General features: G+C 31.9%; 1 protein-coding gene across 1 annotated transcript; it reads right to left on the bottom strand.

Moving 5' to 3' along the window:
* Positions 1 to 8,463: 8,463 nt before the first annotated feature.
* On the bottom strand, positions 8,464 to 18,817 carry LOC143053952 (hepatic lectin-like). Its single transcript, XM_076226772.1, has 4 exons — positions 18,647 to 18,817; positions 14,007 to 14,249; positions 11,968 to 12,138; positions 8,464 to 8,776 (listed from the first exon to the last, which is right to left on the bottom strand). Exons 2-4 carry the CDS (start codon positions 14,149 to 14,151, stop codon positions 8,538 to 8,540), a joined length of 555 nt encoding a protein of 184 aa, XP_076082887.1. The 5' UTR covers positions 14,152 to 14,249; positions 18,647 to 18,817; the 3' UTR covers positions 8,464 to 8,537.
* Positions 18,818 to 20,668: the final 1,851 nt, after the last annotated feature.

Genomic DNA, 20,668 nt, shown 5'->3' on the forward strand with positions numbered 1-20,668 from the left:
AAAGAATGACCTATTCTTATATACAATATTTAAAAAATGACCCATGCTCATAATTCATAAATATACCAGATATATATGAGTTGACATCGTTTGGTGCAAATTTTGATTTAATTTAATATAATAATTGACCATTAATAATGTAAGATTCTTAATACATGTAGCTTATTTATATACGATAAGTAGATCCTACCCCAAATCAATTAAACAGTTATCAAACGTAAATGCATTTTGATATAGGATGTCATTAAAGAGGAGGGTCATTTTATATAAAATCTCGCAAAATTATGGCCCATATTTTTGGCACATCCCTGTTTACCCAATAATAGTAAGTTATCCCCCCCCCCCCCGCCCCCGTGAATGACGACCGATAAGTTCTAATTGTCGTGTCCACAATTCGTCATATTTTCCTCAATGTGACCTACCAAATTATACTTATCACCGGATTCGTACTAACATGAGCAACACGACAGCTGCCACATGATGATTATCATTCAAAAGCATCAGAAATAACCCCCTGATTTTTATTGGGGTTCGTGTTGCACAGTGTCAAGATTTTTACTTTGTGTTTTGTGTACATGTTTTGTTATAAGTCTTTAAGTCTTTTTTTTTACAATGGCGTTATAAGTTTATTTTCCACTTATGAATTTGAATATCCTTTTGGAATCTTTCGGTCGTTCATTATTAGTATAAGCAGGATTAAATGTATTTAGTGTTATTTTCATTTTTTAGGAACATGAAACTTGCTTTCAGCAATTTCAAACATGTTTCAACAATGTTCAACATTATGATATTGATATACTGTTTATGACTATGTAATTAGTTTCCCTCTTAAAACTATTCTTAGACTAATGAGCGAGTAACCATATAGGTTTAATATTGGCATATATATATATATTCAAGTTTTTATCTTATACCGTATACTACATGTCAGTTAAAGTCTAAACTATTTTTGAAACTAGTAAAAACGGTAATCGTTACATTAAGTACTTTTTCCTACTTAAAATGTCTTTAAAATAACAATTAAGGACAAGTTCTAGAAACTAAAGCTGAAAAAAAAACAACAAAAAAACCACATGAAATTGATATATTTCAAGCAAATCCGGTTAGAATAGCAGTTAGATTATTGTATATTAAATACAACCTTATCATCTTTACAACTAAGGTATCAATACACAGTTAGGAAAAAAACTTAAAATTGACACTCACCTCTTTCCCCTCCTGTCTAACAAAGAAGGCTTTATATGTGTGTTATGCATGTATATACTTATAGAAAGATAATCATCCATATTCGGTGTCTTATGGTCAAAAGGGTGACATATAAACCTTTTTTGGTGTAACCATGGCAACAATCTCCATTTCTTAGATACAAAATATAGCAAAAAAGGGGGATGAACATGTCACAAAAGTGTCCAAAATTTGGTCTTAAGGAAAATTTCAATCAATTACAGTGATAACTTTCCTGAATCTATAGGTTTAAATCTATCAAGTGGTCCAAAAACAATCATATGCACTTCTGCTCGTTTTTCCATAAAATTGAATTGAAAAGATCGAGCGCAAAATCTGTGCTTATAAACACTACAATACTTTATGGACCTATGGACGGTACGGATAGGAAAATACGGCCTGTCAATCATATAAATGGCCTATAAAACATAATAAAAATAATCTAAATGTTCATATAAACCCACTAAGAAGGCTACATTATTCTTTAAATATCTAAAAATCTATTTTATTGTACAAAAACTTTCATATTTAAAAAAATCACAGGGTCCATAATGAGAAACTAAACTTCTAACTGTGTATTGCTATCGAAGGGTAAATAAAGTAAAATACACAGCAGTAAAGAGGTAAAACATGCGGAGGTAACTCGTTGTTTTGTCTATATTCCCCCAAAATTAAACTACAAGCATAGTTACGTTGATATTAAGACATATACATTTACTTACCAAAATCTGCTAGAAAGTATAATGTTACAAATATGCAAATATTGCAGTCCGATATTTCCCCCATAGCTTCTCAATCGACCAATAATTTATCAACAAGAAAATTATTAGAAAGAAGTTTTATTCACGGTATGCGTTAATGAATAAAAAATGATTAACATTTGAATAAACAAAAAACATGTTTCAAGTGATGTTCAGACTAACTATATGGCAAAATCAATTCTAGCAGATGGTGTTATAGACCGAACAAAAAACACTTTTAATATCGCATTATTTTGATTCCATACAACTAACGTTTTTTCGAGTCCTAACCCATTTTATCATTTACCGGAATGTTACAAAAAAAGCATAAAACAGGAAATTAATATTTGCAATCTGAAAATAAACACAATATATTTTCTGATTAACAAGTTTGCGTCGTTATATTTTGTAAGTTAAGACCTATTAACCAATGAAGTCATGTTAAAGGGTATTGAAACGAATTTACATGACTGATTAATCGAAACGTAATAGTCCTCTGTCTCTATAATCCTTAGTAGAAGATTGCTGCTCACAAGGAAGCTAAAACCAAGATTAACAAATTGTGAAGGTAAAATCATCCCTTCGTTAATTTGTTAATCACGAAGTGGTTGATCTAAACGATTTAATTTCAAATAAAGCTACCTCTGGTGTACCCCATTGCATCATTTTCAAAGTAGCTCTACTGAATTATTTATACAACCTTGACACATATCGTTAATACAGCAGGATAATAAGAACAGCTGTTATTTCTATCAACACATGCGCATCGAACAGTGTAAGTACGACAACATGTTAAGGTTGATAATAAAACAAAATGAATTATCAAGCCGCACAAGTCTTTGGAAACCAGAGTTAAAAAGTAAAGCCAATTATAAAGTACAGTCAAACTAAGTGAAATTGTTGGATTAATAAATAACAGCCAAACTATGTTGTAGAATTGAATTTATTATGTACAGCTAAAACTATCTATAACATTACCTTATAAAAACGATTAAAGAATTTGCGGATTCGCAGTAACATTAAAGTACGCCATTAATAGTAATGAAACTGTAGCTGTACAATAAAGCATACATTTCTTTAATTTCAAAGCTATAAATAAATGCAGATACTGTTAATAATGTTACGCCAAACTGATGGCAAAATGTATTAAGTAATGCTAGCCACACCATTCAATCATTTCTATTTAAGAAAACATCCATATAACAGATGTTGGAATAAAGGTTATAAAGAGTATAGCCCGACCATACAAAATGCAATGAGAAGCCTCTGGAATAAAGATGACCAGAATAATACTAAACGTTTATAATAAATGGTATCACGAAAAATGTTATAAACATAAGTAACTTCTCTGCATATATTTACATGCAGTCGGATGTGAGTGACGAAAACCAATATGCACCTTATATCAAATATTATTGTAAAGCAATATAATATTTCCAACAGAAAGTAACCAAATGTTAGCGTGCAATAAATTCTAGTATTGCACTAGTGCAATAAATCTTTAAAATGCATCACGTGATCAACGATAAAATCTTAGTTTAACCCAATTTTTACTTTCAAATATTATATTGCTATACAAAAGGGATATTGCATAAATATTGAAAAATATTGTCCCTCGTAGTCCTACTCGGGACAATATTTCCCAATATTCATGCAATAACCCTATAATATTTCCTGCATAGCTGTGTGGATTCGAACATTTTGCTAAATAATAGAGTGAACTAGTGTAAAGTTAAATTTTAAATAATCATGACTTTGAACCAGAGTTCGTTCATCGGTTTCGATAAATGCGAGTAAATTGAATTGAGTTTTAAATATTCATATATCATGATTATAGGACTTGCATATCTACATATACCGGATTCGAATTTGTCTGTTATAATATTTTCCTTAGTTTACACTTCGATAGATCATGCTGCCAAAATACTTGTGTAACCTTCAACAATACTCAATTCATGTGCGATACATATGTACAGAATACAGTAGCTCTATGTGAATTGAGATTTAAAACAAATAGTGACATAACTAATATTTTCTTCTTAATGCGTAACAAAAAGAAGAAAATGCATCAAGGATTCGAAAATGTAAAATATTCAAATGAAATCAATTTCCACGTGATGTCATGACCGATTTTGGCGTATAAACATCACGGCAAAACATGATATCATACTAAGAAAAAGTTTCAAGCTGAATATCATACCAACTGCCAGAGTCTTGACTTGGCACAAGCCATTTTAAGAAATAAATGGTGGTTTTAACCTAAATGGCTAGCCAAACCTCCTGCTTGGTAATGCTAAAGAGACTAAACAACGTGTCAGAATACAGTACAAACAAACAAAAATCACTCAAAACACAGAAATAATTTCAAATTAGTTAGATAATAATGATTTATCGCTATTTTGTGCATTTTTCCTTTAATCTTTTTTGTGATAATTTTCATATCATGCTTCTCGCTTGATATGGACAAATTATCGCTAGAAACTAAGGAGGCCACGTGGCGTTGTTAACGAAATTGACATTGAAATTGACAACGTCGTCATAGGTAAAATAGCGATAAACAGATTATCATTGGTCATCTCAACTCGATTCCTTTTCTCACTTTCGCTGTACCAGCTCAAGCGAGAAAAGCAATCTCGTTGAGATAACCAACGATAATCTATAATTACTTTAAGTTCATAGAAACCAGGGATATCCTGATATGTACATGTATGACCTTTATACGGAGGGAGTAGTTCGTGTTCTGACACCTTGGTTATGGAATTCCGTTTTGAATTTTCCTCAGATTTCGGTTATTGTGTTATTTTAGTGTTTTCAAAAGACCAGACCAAACTCTTGACTATAAATAATGCAAAGGACGGAGACAATGTAATAAATTTTATTCAATATAAAACATAACTTGTACAAACACATAACACATCTATAATTCTATAGTTCTTTTAATACAAGTGACCAAAACTGAGGTCATCCGTCAAGTTATCATGTATAAAGTATTAAGGAATAAGAAAATAAATTGTTCAACATAATCTACCAGAGAAACGTCTCTTGGAAGGCAGTGAAAGTTCTTTGTGGACCATAAACCGTTATCCTAATGAATACGAAGCATTATAAGTTGATTTTCAAGGCTCATCTAAAGATTAAGAAGATTCAAATGAAGGTAAAAATAAAAAAATAAAAGGAAATTGCATTGGCACCAAGGCAGCGTTGTCGTTTGGGTCGACATTGGCATGATTAATACTGTATCAAAATCTGCAATATTGTTTTTTTTATTAGAATTAAGTTTTATATTTTTTTTTGATAAATCAAAGATTACTTAATATATATTGATATGTATATACATTTATGAATACTCATAAGCTTAAATCCTGACGATATTGATTTTAAAACTTTGACATAGCACAATTTTGCACGTATTTTGTTTTTCTTTACCTTGCATCTGATGTTTGTGCACTGATTGATACTTGAGTCTAAAAAACATAGTTAATTAATTAGTATTTATGGGTTTTGATAACCTTTCAGTAACTTCAAGTATTCTTTTACTACTTTTTATTAATTTTTATATCTATCAAAATCATTTACTATTGGGTTCGCTGCATTTATTATGAGTTAAGAGAAGACGACTTAAAATACCACGATCTTGTATGATTTCAGGTGCTTTAACATAAAAAGAAAAATCTACGGAACTACGCATTAATTATCGTCCAAAACAGAGCTTTATACAACAAGAGCATTTTGTTTTATGTGCGCATAACGTCCATCTCTGTATTATTAGAAGCCTGCTCATAGTTTATAGATAGCTCATGTATTTAAATTTCTTGCCAGTTTAGGGGGATACGCGTCCATTATTTCTTGAGAAATACCTTGGCATTCTAATCTTATAAAGAAATTGATAATATCTCATATAACGTCACACTCATCTCACGACATTGCAGTCTAAATATTGGTTTTTTGAAGATGTCAATCCACTGAAACTGTGTTAAGGATGTTCGCTTGTCATGTTTTGGACTTTTTGTTTGATTTTCGGAATCCTCTAGTTTTATCCATTTGAATGCCTTAAACAAAATTTGCCCATTTACCCCCATTTTTTTAGAAATCTTTTACATGTATTATGATAAGCCATCTGTAAAAGTCACACAAGATTTTAATTATTATTTTTTAATAGTTTTTGAGAACTTATACTTGTTTATGATAAAGCTATGAAAAGTGAAGAGAGAACATTTTCCCGCCAAAATATCATTGGGTTATATCTAGAAAACAAGCACATGGGCCTATATATTTTGTTTGCTCTTTTGATTCCTTAATTAATCACCTTTCAATGTATAGTAGTGTTTTTAAAAGCGACTTAATTTGAAACTGAGTAGCGAACTTCCTTAAAATTTCGGCAACAGCAAAATAACAGGAAACAATTTATAAAAAGCTTTGTTACACATCTATTTACATGTTCCTATCAAATAAAAATTTAACATACATTTTCCCCCTATTCAAAATGTGCAAAAAATACTTCAAGACTTATACAATTTTATTTCGTCGTAGGTACCTCATTTTATTATGTTCTAAACTAATGTTGTGTTATTGATTTTGTAAACTCCTTTTACATTAGATAATGTATGGCATATTGAAGATCGTGCATGTTATCTTTTAAGTAACCTCTATTTTTTAAACAAAATATGGGTCTTATAACATGTTCTCCTTTTCCAGTTTTCATTTATACATATTCAAGATATATATACATTGCAACATCGGTACCAATGAAAAACTTTGTAAATAGGTACAATATGATCTACATGAGAACATACGAACATAAGAACACAGCAAGTTATAACGATGCAATAAGAAAATACATTGTTAATATTGTAAACGAAAAATAAAACACCAGTTGATATGAACAACGTGCATCAACATGTACATTTAGTATACGTCTTTGAATAAATATTTGAACTTTTATCACACACCAGATAATACTGACCACGCTAAGGCAAAAACAGAAAAAGACCAAAGCGAAACAACAGCCTACAAAACCCTTAATAGAAAACACAACTCAAATCAGACGTGATCGTAAATATTGGGGAAAAGTAAGCAGACCTTGCTTCATACTTTGGCATCCGTCATATTGTTCGTATCAGCACATATTCGTTAATAAGTCTCATTCGGTGCTACCGCATTCGAATAAAATAATACTGTGTTGACAACTATAATAACAAATTTAACCTAATTAACGATGAACGGACTCCGTACAATTTTCAGATATCAAGAAACATATTTCGTAAAGGTATAGGCAACCTAATGACATAAAGATACACACGGAATGGATCAAATCAACAATACATCAAATAAAGAAACAAGTAAACTAGGAATCTCAAAATCACCGAAATGAAATCAGATAAACCAAATGTGACAAAAACTTCCATTATTAGAATACCGCCGTTAATAATTCAAAAATGGATGGAGAGAAAACATATCCGGGTTACAAACTAAAACTGAGGGAAACACATCAACTTTAAGAGGAAAACAACAGAAAAACAGGAACACTGAAGTGCATCAAATACATACGGAAATGCAACATACATAGCAACAAGCTATTTGATAACAACAGACATTTTCCTGACTTGCTATATGACATTTTAAGAATAGAAATGGTGGGTTGAACCTTGTTTTCTATAAAGCCAAACCTCCTGCCTATATGACAATGCTATTATATATCGCTAAATACTTCTCAATATCAATCGACAATTATGGAAATTAAAAAAGTTGAAAAAGTTGAAAACAACACGTTAAATAATTTCAATGCATCCGAAGCGCTTTTCTGCATTTACCTTCATCAGGAACGCTCAAAGCCAAATATTTAAAATCCGAGGATGTATAAGTACCGAAACCGTTGCAGAGCTTTATGACAAAAATACCTTAAATTGATAGCCAAATTCATCTAAAATCAACTTTGCCTGAGGGAGTTGAGACCTTAGTTTCTTAACAATTTCAAAATTTAAAAACGGATAATTTAAGAAAAGCTTGTTAAATCATGTCAGTACCGAAGTACTTACTACTGAGCTGACACTGACACTCCTAAATCAATCGATGGCTATATCATAATGGTGATAAGGAGACTTCATTTATTGCTTCATGAATAACGGTACAAGACATTAAATTAAAAGTCATGAATACTGTAATCTGTACTCATTCATGTGTCCAAAGGAAAACGATTTGAGTTATTAGAGACGACATCAAAAACTCAATATAGGATAAAACAATAAATAAAAAAATAAATTTCATACGGTTTTTTCACTGACCCCTTATCCCTCCTCTTAACCTTATTTCGGAAAAAAATGATTGACGATTAAGAATATACATAAAATTAATGTCAATTAAACAAGACTTGCAACAATTTTGACCCCTCCCCCTATCAACTATTTGATTTAAGGATTTTTTTTTTGTATCTATTATTGATTTGTTTACGTCGTCCCTCAATCTGGCGTTTAGGAGAGAAGAAAGAAAATCCAAGACAATTACCGATTGATTAATCAGAAAACTAACAGATGCTTGGTATATAATTATCATTAGAAAACATTAGATTGACTTTAATTACATTTCACAAATAAATTTTCTCTTCCCGTAACAGTACACATCGTATAAGTCTAATTCACCTTTAGACATAAGAGCCCCACAATTTGCTACTTTATTAGGATGATTGGAATCAATGTTGTTAGGTTGGCCTGGCTGGAAATTAAAATAACCAGATATCTTTGTCTTGGTGACCCATTTCCATTCTCCTTCCTTTGTCTCGTCGGATGCTCCAACGTAAAGTGAGCGTAAATCGTGATCTAAAATAAAAGAAATGTTTTTATCCCATTCAACATAAATTCTTAGTATATACTGTTAAGGAGGCTCGAGGGTATAAAAATTTCAGAAAAAAATCAAACATTTGTTTCTCGTTACAAATTTTATTTCTTTCCTTTTGTAGTTGTAACTTTATCATATGGTACAAAAATCATTCAAAACAATCAATTCGTGTTGGCCCCAGATGACTTTCAAAATGTATACATCATTGAAAAAGTTCCAAATTATCTCCCTTTGGTGGAAAAATGCCATTTTTTGGCTCTAAAATTGAAATAACTTTTTCAACTCATCGGTGACCTATCTTTTTTAATATAATTTCCATATAAGCTGTACTTAAACTAAATTATTGAAAAAATTTGGCGATTTCTATAATAAATTTCCTTTTTTTATTTCGATATTACCTTTTTTTCTCCTATTACTTCAACAGAAAAAGACGCCTTTACAAAAATGTATGCTTCTTTAGAAGGCAGATTGTGAGCGCAAATGAACGGTGACCCCACTTTTTTATTTTATTTTTCTATTAACTATAAGATAAAGTTCATTTATAAAAAAATATAGAGAAATCCTATATAAATGATTTAGACCCGCGAACCTCCTTAAGCTATGAATGGTCTCTTTTAACAAGGAGTCAATAAAACAACTGCTTTTGCTCAATTTCAGCAAAAGCACAATACTATATTTTTTAACTGAAATCCAATCGAATGCGAATCGAATTCGAATTATGTGTAAACGCGGAATGAAGCTTGCGATATTTTACATCATGGAAGAACGTATTTGACTCATAATTCAACATAAAAAAAGATATAAGCACGAATCAGAAAACAACGAAATAGACAATTTGTTGTCATTTAATTTGGTCTATCATTGCTGGATCACATTGCTAGATTTTGAGACTTATTTGGTAAATTACTTAAGATGAAAGTTCCGTCAACATTTAAAATCACTATGGTGTTATTCAGGGCTCAATTTAGAACAGAAAGGATATTGGGTGAATTTGCATGAATCAGCAATTCCATAAAAAGAAGGAAGATAACAATGGTTAAATCAAAATTTGTATGTATAAAAGGACAGACAGCATTAAAACTGTGCGATGTGGCAACATAGTCGGATACTGTGGATTCATTATTATCCTTCGGGTGCCAATTTTCGTGGATTTTTTGTGAACAGGTCAACCACAAAAATTGGTACCCACGAAAATAAATGAATCCACAGTAAAAGCTATATGTACAACGTAGTGAACGTACCTCTGGAACCCATTGACAATCTTTGCATAAATTATAGTCTCAAATCATTAATATAAAGATTTTAAACAGACCATTATGTGTAAAAACATATTCATACAAGTTTGGTGTTCAGAATTTATTATTTATGAAATTCAATGTAGATAACAAAAGAATGTTTCAATGCCACAGAACTTAAACTTTGCACCATTAAACTCTCGAGAAAAAAAAACACTGGTATCCCTGACGAAAACACATACAGACATGAAATTATAATTACATGTCAGTGCTATTAAACATTTCCTCACTAAAGACTTTATGGAAAAATTATATGGTGAATAATTACAACTAGAGGCTCCCAAAAACCTGTGTCGCTCACCTGTATTTACTGTGGTTTTGTTAATCATTTGTAAAAGGGTCAACATCATAATCAATAGTTATAGATATCTTGATAAAGACCAAGGCCAAGTTTGGTTTAATTTGGCCCAGGAGTTAAGTTAGAGGCACAAGATTTTTGAAAAAAAATCACAAAAAATGCAGAAAATGCCTTTTATGGACAATAACTCTTATAAGATGTCAATTGACGATTTTGGTAATGGTGACATTTTTTGTAAATCTTACTTTGCTGAATATTATTGCTATTAACAGTTTATCTAAAAGTATTTTCAAAATAACAAAAAACAGCAAAATTTTCTTCAAATTACCAAAATCAGAACAGCAGCCCCAAAACGGGTTATCTGATTTGTAATTAGATTATTTAATAGGTAGGTAGTTCGAAACCTGATGAACATTTTTATGTAAAATCAGATTTGCTCTTAATTCTTTAGTTGTGGACGCCACCACGAGTTGGTTGACCGTTATGGAATAACCGTTTCACAAATGATATCGGATATGTACCTTACATCGTAATTACAATCCCCTTCCCTTTCATGAATGTGACCTACCGAATTAGACCATTTACCGGATTTGTAATAACATGAGCAACACGACAGATGCCACATGTTGATCAGGATCTGCTTACCCTTCCGGAGCACCTGCGATCACCCCTAGTTTTTAGTGGGGTTCGTGTTGCTTATTCTTTACTTTTTTATGTTGTGTCATGTCTATTTTTTGTCTGTTTGTCTTTTTCGTTTTTAGCCATGGCGTTGTCAGTTTATTTTCGTTTTATGGGTTTGACTGTCCCTTTGGTATCTTTCGTTCCTCCTTTTAAGCAAAAAACTGTAGTTTACCTATATATTATATTTCTAGTCATGTAGGCCATGTTGGTCGGATGTTGGGGTATTAGGACACAGTTTTTAAACAAGATACTTTAATAATGAGTTTTGCCAAGTTTGGTAAAATTTGTCTCATAATTTTCAGAGGAGAAGATTTTTGTAAAAGCTAACAACAACGGCCGACACCGAAAATTGTAAAGAATTTACTTTTAAGAGGTCAATTAAATATTTTGGTCGTGTTGACCTATTATTAGATCCTACTTTGCTGAACATTATTGCTGATTACAGTTTATCTCTATCTATAACAGTATTCAAGATAATAACCCCAAGAAAGAACATTTCATTTTATCCCATGCCAGTTTTCTCTAAATGCTTTAGTTTCAGAGATAAAACCCAAAATGTGCATTTCACACCTATGTTCTACTTTCAACCATTTTGGCCATGTTGGTTGATAGGCGCAGTATCGAACAGATTTTTAAAATAGATACCCTTATGATGATTGTGACCAAGTGATAAAAAAAATTCCCGTAGTTTCAGAGGAAACGTGTTTGTAAAAATTTACGACGACGGCCTACACGGACGCTATGTGATGAGAAAATTAAACTTGGCCCTTCGGGCTAGGCGAGGAAAAAAATAAAAAGCAGGGTGGACCTTAAAAAAATTGTATCTGGTAGGTTAGGTTAAAGTACATCATTGTAAAATTACCTAAATCAAATGATATAAAGAATTATCCGAACTTACAGTAGGTATTTAACAACTCTTTGGTTTCGTTGACCTTTAGTTCAGAATCTAGGACGAGTAAGTGGCTATTCTTGTTTTCACAATATGTTCTTGCTTCAAACCAATTCAAATCAATAGCACTAAACAGCATACATAGTCCGTTATAATAAACAAAGTCCCAACCATTACATTCTGTAAAACAAAATATCACATACTCATCAGTACATTACATCCATTGTCATTCCTTTGTATTAAAGGCTTGCCAATAAGTCTATGTAAACAAAGGCAACAGTAGTATACCGCTATTCGAAACTCATCAATTGACTGAGAAAAATAAATCCGGGTTACAAATTAAAACTGAGAAAAACGCATCAAATATAAGAGGAGAACAACGAAACAACAGAAACACAACATTAAAATGTAAAGTTTTGTAAATAAATTTAAACTGTCATGACATGTTTTTGCTATGATGTTATGTGTATAATAGAGATAGATAAAGTGTATGTTTATCATGTTACTATTCCAAACTCATCAAAGAGACAAGGCTTATAATTTTGTACGCAACACGCGCGTTTATTCTCAATACAAATTTACATTGGCACACAAATCAATTAGGAGGTCAAATCAATAAGGAAATTGAATAATATTGAAAACAAAATTGCAATAGATATATCCCAAATCAGGATAAGTTTATATATGTCTGGTAATAGAAAACCTTAAACATTCGACAACCTCAAGGATTTATAAACAGTAGAATTGTAAACAACAGTTGCATTCATCCAAATCACTTGTTTTAGGTTTATATTTAGCAAGAACGATCAAAGCTGAAATATTAGAAGTTGACGAATATATAAGACTCAAAACAATTGAAGAGCAATATCTAACTAATAACTAGATTCTGATGGCATCTTTGAGGTCATCAAGGTTGTTAAAAGAAATCATGTTAGAACAATTAACAAATGAAAAATTTATTATATTACATGCCAAAGGCAACCCCATTTTATGAAGAAGAAAAAAATAAACAAACTATCGGTTGTAACATGTGTAACATGTCTGTGGATAAAAATAAAGCCAGTGTCATTTTGATTAGGTGAATAAAGAAATAAATTGATGCAAATGGATCAATTTGTATGGATGTCGTTCCCTTTAGTCTATATCTAAGTTCGGTGGATAAATGTAAACTGGCATTCAACATGTTCATTTTTTCTGCTTAATTTTTCGTATATAAAAGACAAAGACAAAGCCTTTGTTCATCTTGTTATAAAAAAAACTCATCAAAGATATCAGGCTTATAATTTTATACGCGTCATGCGCGTTTCCTCTCAATAAGAGTTCTCATTGGTGCACGAATCAATTAGAAGGTCAATTTAATTAGGAAAGCCAGTGTTATTATGATATAAATTGATGCAAATGGATAAAACAGAAGGAGAGATCTTGTTTTTTTTTTCACTACATTATAGGCAAAAGAATAAAATGATAAAAGATAGTAACCAGCACACGTGATTCTGTCACTGATTTCAAATGTAAACTCAGTTATGGACACATTTTTGATTATCTAATTTTATCCATTTTGCAAAAAAGTGACAATGAGGATGTACACTTACAGGGATTTTGTTTATAAATTGACAAAGACGTTGAAGCAGGCATGTTCTTCACTTGACGTATAAGGTTCACCAAATAGAGGATTGTTAATATGTATCTTATATTTCCTACGAATATCGGATGGAGGTCCTAAGACAGTACATAAAGAGGTTTTGAGAACAAATTAAAATTCTTAACATCTAATGTAGAAGAAAGAGGATTCCAATGTTAACGAAATAAGCTTTCTTCGTTCAAAATAGCAGGGTGGTTTTTTTTTCATACTCAATGAAAGAAAAGAATAGAAATCATTTTTAATTTGAAGCGTCCAAGTGGAAATTTCACTGTAAACATGTTTGGGATTTTTTCTTTACCAATTTTAAAATACCTATGACATGAAGATAGTTGTAATCATTGGTCGGGTCAAAATCCATTAAAAAAAACTGAAACGATTTGCCGGTTTTTATTCAAAAGATACATACCGTCTTGTGGTTGTTTGATAAATGTCCGTACAGTTGAAATCAGTTTTGAGTTTGGTGTTAACGTGGATAATCCGAAACATGTGTTTTCGTAAATGAAAACAGCTCTACATTTAGGGTTTCCTGTACATATTATTGAACATTCCATCAATGAGGCTAATGGCTGTATGAAAAGATAGAATTGTGTGCTCGATGGGTTCCATTGTTTTGAGGGAAACAGTTCCTTAAATATCCACTGAGTATAACCTAAAATAATATTAGCATTAATAATGTTCGATTTGCAATTGGAATTGATTAAAATAAGAAAAATAGGAAGATATGGACCACACAGAAAATTATGTGCTTCAGGTAACATCTCCATCTAAATCAGGGTGTGAAAGTAGAGTTTTATTATGTTTCCGACGCCATAAAAATTAGGGTCGACAGGGATAATCTATGGTCGGTCGGTTTACAGCAAATACGGATTTTATGACCTCAATGTTATATAAACAAATACATGCAAAAAACATTGCTAGGTCAAAAGATCAGGACATTGTCTTCAGTAAAAAAAATCATCATAGATACCAGGATTGAAATTTTATATTTTCTTTAGACACGCGTTTCGTCTACAAAAGACTCATCAATGACGCTCGATTCAAAAAATAACAGTCAAATGAAGTACGAAGTTCAAGAGCATTGAGGACCAAAAATTCAAAAAGTTTTGCAAAAAAAAGAGGGACGAAAGATACTAAAGGGATAGTCAAACTTATAAATCTAAAACAAACTGACAACGCCATGGCTAAAAATGAAAAAGACAAACAGAAAAACAGAAAAACAATAGTAAACATGACACAACATAGAAAACTAAAGAATAAACAACACGAACCCCACCAAAAACTAGGGGTGATCTCAGGTGCTCCGGAAGAGTAAGCAGATCCTGCTCCATATGTGGCACCCGTCGTGTTGCTTATGTGATTACAAATCCGGTAAATAGTCTAATTCGGTAGGTCACATTCATGAAAGGGAAGGGGATTGTAGTTACCACGTAAGGAACATATCCGATATCATTTGTGAAACGGTTATTCCATAACGGTCAACCAACTCGTGGTGGCGTCCGTAAAATTTACGAAGGGATGATTTCAACTGCACCATTTGGAACTCTTAGTTTAAAAGCTTCCTTGTGAGCAGCAACCCTCTATCAAGAAAAACGTGAAGTCAGCTTCATAATAATAGAGAAACAAGTCGGCAAGTAAAGGGGCACAGTTTGTTCCCATTGGAATGCCGACAGTCTGTTGAAAATCACGTCCTCCGAACGTAACAAATATGTTGTCAATCAAGAAATCAAGCATCTTGGTAATATACGGCTAAGGTAATCTATTCCTGAGGTATTTCAAAAACTTAAAGTTTTGTTTACAGTTAATTATAATTATAAACATTAAGAGATAAGTGTTGACACAATACGTCAATCATCATATCCTCTTAATTCTAAAAGTATAATGATAAAGATATGCCAACATTATGAATTAAACGATATGACATAAGACACTGAACTTCTCCTTTTTTTATAAATAGTTTTCGAACGATACACAAGAGAAAATATAATCAAAACATCTCATGAACTAGTAACCAGTAACAAGAAACTAACAACATCAAACCGTACGAAAGAAGGCATTTAAAAAAATAATTCGGTCAGACTATCGTTACACATTAACAACATGAATAATTTGATATTTTCTCAAAATATTCAATTGACAAAATATTTCTTTTTTTTTCTTACGGCTAACACAATATAATTTATTCATAACCGAAAACGAATCCCTCTGCACAGAAAACGACACAGTAGGTCCCTATCGAAGTTATGATCACTTTGCGGTCAATTCTTTTTAAACAAACATAAATATAAAAAAAACATAATAGCTCAATTTTTTATTTTATTTGCTTGATTTATAGAACAAGCATGGTGTGTTTTATAAGTTCTTTTATAGAAAGTTAAGTGTAACAACTATAATTCGTTTCATAACCCAAAGGACTATGGGTAATTTCATAGTCCGTACTCCAAAGCGAAATCTTAACTGTTTATAGAAAGTTTTTATCAAATTACACCGTTTTGGTGCACCCTTTTGAAAATCTAATTAGTTATCAAAGGTACCAGAATTATAATTTAGTACGCCAGACGCGCTTTTCGTCTACATAAGACTCATCAGTCACGCTCATATCACAATATTTACAAAGCCAAACAAGTACAAAGTTGAATAGCATTGATGATCCAAAATTCCAAAAAGGTGTGCCAAATACGGCTAAGGTCATCCATGCTGGGGATAAGAAAATCCTGAGTTTTTCGAATAATTCAAAGTTTTGTAAACAAATTTATAAAAATTACCACATTATTGATATTCATGTCAACATCGAAATGTTGACTACTGGGCTGGTGATACCCTCGGGGACGAAACGTCCACCAGAAGTGGTATCGACCCAGTGGTGTGAATAGTTATTAAAGGTACTAAGATTATAATTTAGTACGCCAGACGCGCGTTTCGTCTACACAAGACTAATCAGTGACGCTCATATCAAAATATTTATAAAGCCAAACAAGTACAAAGTTGAAGAGCATTGAGAATCCAAAATTCCCAAAAGTTGTCCCAAATACTCTTACCCAGAATACATTATATGCTGCAACGGCGAATTATTAACGAGACCGTCCTACAACTGTTGGAGAAGAATCATATAGAAAGGTCTTTTTTAACTGTTATCAATGTTGGTTCACAGGTAATTTGAAAGTAGTTAACGACAAAAGGAGGTCTCGAACAATGTATATTATTAGAAAGTGTATCAATTTAATGTATGGTTCTTGACGAGAGTATCGTTGAATAATACTTGATGATAAGAGTATATTTTTCAAAAGCTTCCGGACTAAGGTATTGTCAAATAACAATTTGAATTTTGTTATAGAAGAGGAGTTACTGTTTTCTACAAAAAAATATATAAAACAAAAAAACTTCTAAAAAGTAAAATCACCAAAATACTTAACTCCGAAAATACGAAAATTCAATCGGAAAGTCCCTAATCACATGGCAAAATCAAATGACAAAACACATAAAAAACGAATGGACAACAACTGTCATATTCCTGACTAGGTACAAGCATTGTTAAATGTAGAAAATGGTGGATTGAACCTGGTTTCATAACGCTTAACCTCTCACTTTTATGACAGTCGCATCAAATTCCGTTACTTTTACAACGATTCGTGAACGAAACAGACATAATCGGTAAAATAGTCAAAATATGGTTACAGCAGTCACGACTGTGTTATAATATCAAGACAAACAAACATATACAAAAAACACAAAAAGCATCCGCCAAATTAAAAAACAGATTCCTTGTTTTGCGTGTTGGGCGTCAGAAATACAAACGTCACAAACAGAAATTTTGTCGTTCAATGTTTATAAAAAACAATTATAATTTCACATGGAGATTGTGGTATCCAGGGTTTATAAAATCAAAAGTTATGTTAAAATTAATTACAAAAACAGACCGAGATTAAAAATTATTCAGCAGTTCTTTAGAACTTTTATGAATCCATATATGGTTAATACTACTACGCGAATGAAATAATTTTGTCGTTTGTCTTTCAAAGTATTATCCAATTTATAATAAACAATAACATAATGACATATTATAGAACAATTACATAATGCCGGGATCTTTAAAAGTACAGTCACGTTATAAGAAACAATTAAGGAAACACAAAAAGTCGCATATACAAAACACACCAGCAAACATGAAAGATATTACTAACACATTGACGGGATGTATAAGTACCGAGCTACGTCAAATGGATATCATATAAAACAAACCAAACAGTAAAAGTTTTAAATTCATTATATTCAACGCTACTTCTACGCACGAATTTCATGAATTACGATGCATTTTATTTTTCGTCACCATAGTATAATAAATAATAATCAGAGCATGTAATTACGACAACTTATACTTGATAAGACCTGGGCAACGTTTTCAAAGATATATAGACAACACGCCATATTTGATCTTCAAATTGAATTTGAGTGATTGAAATAAATCCTTATAGGCCTTGTTTCATGTTAAAGTTAGCGGGTGTAAATGCAACAAAATAATTGGTACATAACGTGAAATCATATACTAGCGAAACAGATCTTTGAGTTTTGATTACTGAATTAAATATGAACAGGGTATTTTTGTGTTTCATTGATATTATACATTATTAGAGTTATTTTTACATAATTTTCTGATTTGCCTACTCGGACTTCATTTCACAAACTTAAGCAAATTGCTTTGTTTAAAAGATACAATAAAAAAGGCATAAAAAATTTGCTATACTATAAACATTTTTATTTAGAGACCAGCTTAAGTCCACCCCCTGTGCAGGAGTTTCTCGTTACGTTGAAGACCCACCAGTGGCCTTCGGCTATTATCTACTCTGTGGTTAGGTTGTTGTCTCTTTTACATATTCTCCATTTCTATCCTCAATTTTAACATCGTACCAAATGCCAGTTATGAAAATGTATTTTTTGTCCTGGCAAATTGATTTATTTTACCTCAAACCCACTGAATATCATTAGCTGTGATAGAAATAAGCTTCTTAGAAGAACCTTGATATTGAATAATTATTTTGTAAGCTAAAATACCTGTTGTTTGGTCATGAAAATCAAAGCTGGTACTAACATTATTTTCAAGTATTTTGTGATCGCTAAGTGTGGTTCCAAGAGTTGTTGGCTTAGGTTCATATGTATTAACTGTATTTCCAGAAATTTCAGTTCCGTAGACCTCCACTTCACATAATGTCAAAGGATAATGGCGATAATCATCTTTCTTTTATACTGTCAAATATTTTCCCGATAGACGGTCAATACAGTTAATGTTTATTTCAGTAGGTGCCTGTCCAATTTGCTTATAGCATAGACAATACTGAATACTCCAATCAGATGTATTATGTATTCGTATTTCAAAGTCGCTGTGTTGTTCAACTGAAATACAATTTACATCATTTATGATTTATCATGTTTACTAGTACTTGATTTCATATCTGAGACAATTGTGGAAAATGATTCATTACATATCGTACCACTTGTAACACTTTAAAAAATATTGACAATATAACCTTTACCTGACTCAAAACCTTTCCGGCGCACAAGTAATTACTGAGATTGAGATTGAAAATATTCTCACTGTTCCGACGTAATTGTTATAACCTGATTTACATGTTGAAAGTTCATCTTAACTTTTCTGAATGTGTTTTAAGTTTTGAAATGAATTATCAACCTTCTGGAGCAATTGTCATCACTGTCATTTAATATTGTTATATATGCTCACCTTACTGTAGCCCTTGATAAGTGTATCACTAATTTGCAATTTGTACCATGCAGAGGCGGATTTAGGGGGGCCCAGGGGGCCCGGCCCCCCCCCTTTTTGGGAAAAAATTTGGTTGCTTATATAGGGAATCACTGAAGCGTGACGGGAGCGGGCCCCCTCTTAGGTCAGTCAGTGGGCCCCACTTATGTAAATTTCTGGATCCGCCACTGCCATGTGTATGTGTATGCATTTAATCATTGAACATATTTTGTCAAAAATAAGTACACCATTGAAAATATTCGTTATAAATAAAACTTTATAATTTCCTCATTTCAATAACCACTGGACGTAAAGCAACCAACAATTAGTCAATAAATTCTGATGAAATGTGAATCAACATCAAGAATTGGTCGATCGTTATCAGGTCCTTATCCCACAACTGCCTTTAGATATAAATCTCTCGGTGTTTAACTGTCTTATACCAATTGGTCGTATAACTAAGTTTGACTAGAGTGCAATACTAAGGAGTAGTTGCGTGCTAAAATGTAAGTACTGTGTGTCAATTCATATATTAATAAATTAATAAATGTATTTACATTTTAAATATTTATGTAATTAATATTTCCTAAGCGACGAATAATGGATGTCAATAGAGACAAACACGCTTATAATCTGTATTCTTTCCTCGATTTTATCAAGGATTTACAATACAAGTCTGTGGAGTGGTACATGCAGACAACAAACAGGTCGGCAATTATTAACATATACAAAACAAAATCATACAAAGACAAATAGAATAATAAAAGAAAAATGGTAAAGAGATGGACCAAGGAGGACGATAAAAAATAATAAATTCAAAACACAAAGGCAAAATAAACTACGACGAAAATACAGCCAATTGTCTACAAATCTCTTCGGAGATAACACAATACTAAGCAACACGAGCCTTATATCAGGTGCTTTGATCACTTGCATGAGCCGCCTTGCTCTAAATGTTGCTGATCATCATAGTAAAATCAAAGGAAAACAGTTTTCGGGGATTGTCACAAACGAACTAAAAAGGAATAAAAGTTTATTCAACATAGAAAAATTTCCTTTAACTGTGGAACAGATAGAAAATTATAACCATAGACTCACGACAGCAATCCGTTCTTGCATAGATGTGAACGTTTTTAATAGTATACATATTTCCAAAATCTACTGTCCACCATTTAACAAGATCTGTATCACTAGTGTAAGTACAGTCACTTTTAGCTGCAACCTGATTTCTCTTTCCATCATTAGCATTCCTTGGTCCAAATCTTGAAACGATATTTTCCAGTGTTGATACTTGTGTTGCGTTTTTGTTTACGGCAATG

The sequence above is a fragment of the Mytilus galloprovincialis genome, chromosome 12, assembly GCF_965363235.1.
Source record: "Mytilus galloprovincialis chromosome 12, xbMytGall1.hap1.1, whole genome shotgun sequence".
In the NCBI taxonomy this organism is placed as follows: Eukaryota; Metazoa; Mollusca; class Bivalvia; order Mytilida; family Mytilidae; genus Mytilus; species Mytilus galloprovincialis.

Bases quoted from the DNA above. Each gene is read 5' to 3' on its own strand.
- LOC143053952 (XM_076226772.1), bottom strand. From the start codon at position 14,151: ATGGAATGTTCAATAATATGTACAGGAAACCCTAAATGTAGAGCTGTT. The intron at 12,139-14,006 runs GTATGTATCTTT...TTTGTTTTACAG, and splicing joins TATCAAACAACCACAAGACG to AATGTAATGGTTGGGACTTT. The intron at 8,777-11,967 runs GTAAGTTCGGAT...CTTTTATTTTAG, and splicing joins AGAGTTGTTAAATACCTACT to ATCACGATTTACGCTCACTT.